Here is a 5333-nt window from a genome sequence, read left to right on the forward strand (position 1 = left end):
CCATCAAGAACTACAACAACAACAGGAGTATTCAGAAACACATATACAAACACAAAAACAAACAAACAATCAAACAAACAGCCCACCCACCTTTTCACCAGGGGTATTCCCTTTAAGGTAGAAAGCCAGTCAGATTTGAGATCAACAGTTTAATTGCAGTGATTTGATTGCTTAGTGGGGGATAATGAGGGTTTCCCTGGTGAAGATTAATGCCTTGGATGTCTGTAGATTATGTGAAAGGAAATACTTTGGTTTGTCTTAATGAATCAGTGACTTTTGGAGCAAATATTTTTTGGGGCCCCATAGGGTTTTAGTTCCAGTGAAAAGAATAAGCGAATCCTATGGCCTGAATTCTATATAGTCTTACATAATACAAGTGCTGATGTTCTCCTGTTCAGTAGGCTACCTCTGCTTTATAGTGAAACTTTAAAACTTAAATCCTACAACCTCAAACCACCAATAGAAATGTTGTACTGCATGAATGATGCTGCCTCCCACTGAACCAGTTGAGATATAACATGTATCTAACAAACACATTGAATTGAATGTGTATAAGGTCCCTGGTGTCTAAGATATCAAGTGAGTTAGCTATACTTATATCCGCGAGCTTGTATATCCACTTTCTTATCAAAGAGGGAATGATCTACGGCGCAAACGTGTCCATTAATGCACCGTCATTCAGTTGCCATTAATTTTTCTTGCATGAGTCCTGACACTTGTTGGAATATTTTATTAAATAGCTTTTACAATATGGATATCTGCAACTGATTTGTATGCATTGACGGGTCACGTTAAATATGGACAGAGATGGATCCCCCAGGACCCTCCCTGATTTATCACGTGGGATAACAAAAGCATGACATTTTACATTGATAAAATGCTTATTTAAAGGTGGATCCAAGGTTAAACAACCAACAATTTTTGACATCAATTCTGCTCCCAATCAACTTGCAGCTAAGTCCCCAGCCCCCTGAATATGCCCGAAACCTTTGTTAGTGTACCGATTGCTTACAACTGAGTACAAATAACATACTGGATTGGGCATATCTAGCGCTTTTCTAGACACCCAACGATCTAACACCTGCGCCCGCTTTTATAAGCCATCTAGGGCTTATAAAACAATGCAGACGTAATGCTTTACATCAAAAACATGTTAGGTGTCTGCGTTCAAAGTGGGAGAAAATGATTTGTTTTCCAACTTTCCCAACTAGGCCTACATCCTGGCCAAACTGTGACCACGCCGCCCCTCCCGTTTCCTCTCTTGGCCGAGGGTAAAGCCATTGCAGCACCTTGGACAGCGACAAATAGGCCTTCATCCTCGTCAACGCTTGAAGCCCCCGCCACCCCTTTGTCCCCTTCGTTTTGCCGAGGTTTCAGCACAATGGAAGGCGCAATACTGGATCGCGACTATGCTTGTTAAAACCGACACAGACTTAAAAAGCATGGGGCTATTTGTTTTCTTTTCCAAGCAAACTGATCTGGTACCAATTATTCACCAGGCAGTTATGACTTTAGCCGAAAGGAGTAATGGGCTCGAAAGCGAACCGACAATGTGTTCATTTCTGAGCCGCAAGCCTAAGGGATTCTGGATTCGGAGCAACTTAATAGCCGCCTTCTCCCCTCCCTCCTCCCGTCGCGAGGAGTTATTCTGCGCTACCAGCGGCACTCCGCTGCCGCATGCCGTTTAGCACTCACTGTGTGATGGCAATCACACAACGTGTGGAAGAACTACTGGGTTGATTGGGTCTTCCTCCCAAAATAATTTGGAACCGCCTTTGGAGATGTGGCTGCGTGCATAACGGTGTGGATGGGGGGTGAGCAGGGTCATGAGGGTGATCATTACCTTTCAGTTGGATTTTGGGGCTCGCTACCGCAGAAGGAAAGCGTTCTTCCCATCAATTATTAATCCGTCCCCGAAGCGGAGGGGAAGAGGGGGAGATCACGCAGCTCCGGAGATCCAGGTTTTGAACTGCAGTCACCGGTGTATCATGTCACAAACTGACAGTACTTCGAGACGGGCTGACGAGGAGGACAAAGGAGGATGAAGGAGGGAGAGGGACCGGGAGAGGTAGAGGAGGAATATAATGAAGTTGAGTGGGAAAGGACTGTGTACCATCGTCTCCAGCACCCTTCTCTTCGTCTGCGCGGTGAGCGAAGTTGTTGTCGGGTTCAAATGCATCTCACTGGGCACCAAAGTAAAAGTGTATTTTCACCTGTCGACCGCGGCTGGGGCTTTTTACTCGGGGATACTGGTTGGACTCGGACAGGCGCTGCTGGGTTTTGCGCTACTTTGTTGCAAAGGGAAGCCCGGGTGTCGGAATTTCTTTCTCCTGGGTATTCTAGTGTTCTTGTTGGGAGTTCTCACCGCCTTCTCCGGAGCGGTGGTGGACGGGGACACGGTGTCTCTTGTGGAGCGCAAATATTCCCATTATTGCCTAGATATAGACTCTGTGGAATTAACAGCTATCTGCGATCAACTGAAGGATTATCAGAGAAGTCTAGTCATCTCGACCATTCTTAGCACTTTGGAATGCCTCCTCGGGCTTATGAACTTGGTGATCATCAAAAGGTACAAAACAGCGCAGTTTCACAGACGCAGGCAATCACTGAGGCAGAGCGCGGGGGCTATCCTTTTCAGCGAGGAGCAGGACTTAAGCGTTTCCGAATTCCAACCTGTTTCCTACATTAACTTGGGGGTATTTCATGTGTTCGACGAGGCGGGTGTGGAAGTACAATGCGGGGGGCACCCGTCTATTGAGCTGCCGGGTTATTCACCCACGGATCCTGAGCTTAACCATTCCTACCCTTTTTCTTACCCGCTCCCGAACGAGCAACCACCTGCGTATGAAGACATTTTCCCTGGAGAAGAAAGTAACAAATAGCAACTCACTGAACACACAAAAAAAGTTGCAACATGGGCTCTAAGTTCTGCAGTGACAATCACTGTCTTTCCTGCTTCGGCCTATTCCGTGCTTGGACACAATCGTGAAGAGATCCTAAACTGAACCGTTTTTCATTTACAGGCAAAACAGCATCGCCTTCTTCAGTTCATGCTTATTTTTCCTCAACAAAGGTAGCCGCCTCCTGGTCCATTGGCAGTATTATGCATCATGCTGCTAATGTACGAGCTCATAGCCATCCTTCAAAATAGTCAAAATGAAATGGTAATAAAGAAATAAGCCAACAACAGATCCATAGACAATAATATACCATGCGATTCCAGATATCAAAGCAGCATTTGTGTTTTGAATTCAAATTGTATCCACATCATGTGCCCACATCTGCTGTTGTTAAATTTTCCTTTAACATATGAATAAACTTGTATTTACTCTCACCTAATGTTACCAGTTATATTAAAAAGCCATAGCAAATGGACCTGGAAGCAATGCACCCAACAGGTCAATTCGTATCGTGCTTGACTAAGCAGGCTCACAAAGCCACAACTTTCTTTGAAAATGTTTTTGTTTCCATATCAAACCGATACAGTAGTGATACAAAAGTTAAATATGCATTCCTCTTCCACCTGTTTCACCTAGCTGTGCCAAATGCGCTTGTTCTCATTGTAATAAAACCTAATGGGAGGATTTGTCCCACGTACTTGACTAAATGGCTACTAAACTATTAAGTATTTTATGGTGACTTTAATGGCACACCAGGCCCTACTACATCGTTACGTTGGACCAGGGCCCATTCACATTGTGAAAGGATTATAGGATGCCATTTGGGACGGGCAACCATTTAGTATTATGAGTCACCAGAGCACCACTGCTCCCATTCACACCCCCGTGGAGTAGCGGATAGAAACCCCATTGATTACTTATTTTCTTTTATTTCACCCACAATTGAGGCTAGCGCGATGTATTGGGCTCTCTCTCACATGCCAAAATTAGTCGCATCGCGAAATCACCTCATCAGCTGTTGCTATGCACTTTGATCACGGTTATTGTTTCATGTAAGACTAACAAGCACGATTGGCTTTTCATAATCATATGATCTAGGCGGTCTGTTTTGTTCGCTACCATACAGGGTTCCACATGTTTAGAAAGACATGGGAACACACTGGGACAGGGAACTATGAGTTTATGAATGCCTCTAGAGTGAATCCTCTGATCTTGACCATTGTATTGGGGAATACGGAACAATCGATTCTGAATAGAAGGGCATTGTGGCGCATGCAGCATACCATAGTTCCATTAAGCATAGGGCAACATAATGTCGGCTTTGAATCATTATATGGCCCTTTCAAATGAAATTGTCTTGGACAGTTGTTTTGTTCAAACTGTTGCCTTGACATTGCTGTAGTTTATGTGATTTACAAAGGGATACAAATGTGAGTTTTGATTTGGGATAGGTAACAGATTGAAAATGCTTGTCTTGGTTTTAGCAAACATAAGGGTAAAACATTGGTCAACCAAGTGAGAATATTGCAGGACCCATTCTTTTTTTGCAGTTCATTATGTCCTGAGATCTTAATGAGAAATATGTTCTTGGAGTTGCCTATAGGGACCATACACCTTGTAACTATCTCATAAATCTTACATTTGATTTTACAGATTTGATGCAACATAGTTCACAGTTGTGGGATCTTAATTTGAGTCAGTTTGCTACAGACTGATAATCATCCTGCAGCATCAAGAAATTTAAATGTGGATTGTAATGAACAGGCATTTTTGTCGGGGTTTTTCAAGTAGGATATTTCAAGATGTAAATTACAACCTTTTAATGCCTTTTAAAACCTTATTATACACCACACACTTTGACATCTAAGCATGTCTATAAAATGACTTCAATTGTATCTTGTCTTTCTAAAAGGTCAAATATATTAACATGCATGTTTAAAGGTGGTTTTTAAAAGTTAACAAGTTTGATAGCATTTATATTTCAGGTGATGTATTACAATGCAATCTCATTTCGTCTTACCTGCCAAACCTCAAACAATTAGTGATTATTTAAATGAGCAAGAAAAAAACACGTATGGCTGCTTTTCAATTAATTTCCAGAAAGCACATGCCACAGGACTGTCAATTAGGATAATTACAAATATTTCATAGTTGTAAATGTTCACATTGTTACTCATATGGCAAACTTCAACAAAGTAATGTTATGATGTTCCCATCTTGACATGCATTTCCATGTCTGGACCAGACTAACATGTACAGTGTGAGGTCATTGGGTACAACCGGGTGCAGACAGTCTTCTTTGAAAGCAATGTACAAAAGTGTCATTTCAGCTCATGGTTTCAAAGGCAGTTTAACTGATTTACATCATGCAGGCCTTTATCTTATTAGTGCTAATGCACTTTAGTTTGCCTAATGAAGTTAGCTATGACTGTG

At 42.5% G+C, this 5333-nt stretch overlaps 1 protein-coding gene across 1 annotated transcript; it reads left to right on the forward strand.

Moving 5' to 3' along the window:
• The first annotated feature begins 1375 nt into the window (after positions 1–1375).
• LOC114839112 (transmembrane protein 271) lies at positions 1376–3576 on the forward strand. Its single transcript, XM_029119464.2, has one exon. It carries the CDS (start codon positions 2085–2087, stop codon positions 2880–2882), a length of 798 nt encoding a protein of 265 aa, XP_028975297.1. The 5' UTR covers positions 1376–2084; the 3' UTR covers positions 2883–3576.
• Positions 3577–5333: the final 1757 nt, after the last annotated feature.

The sequence above is a fragment of the Esox lucius genome, chromosome 4 (assembly GCF_011004845.1).
Source record: "Esox lucius isolate fEsoLuc1 chromosome 4, fEsoLuc1.pri, whole genome shotgun sequence".
In the NCBI taxonomy this organism is placed as follows: domain Eukaryota; kingdom Metazoa; phylum Chordata; class Actinopteri; order Esociformes; family Esocidae; genus Esox; species Esox lucius.

What these genes read in the sequence shown, in the direction of transcription:
- LOC114839112 (XM_029119464.2), top strand. Translation starts at nt 2,085, where the DNA reads ATGAAGTTGAGTGGGAAAGGACTGTGTACCATCGTCTCCAGCACCCTT.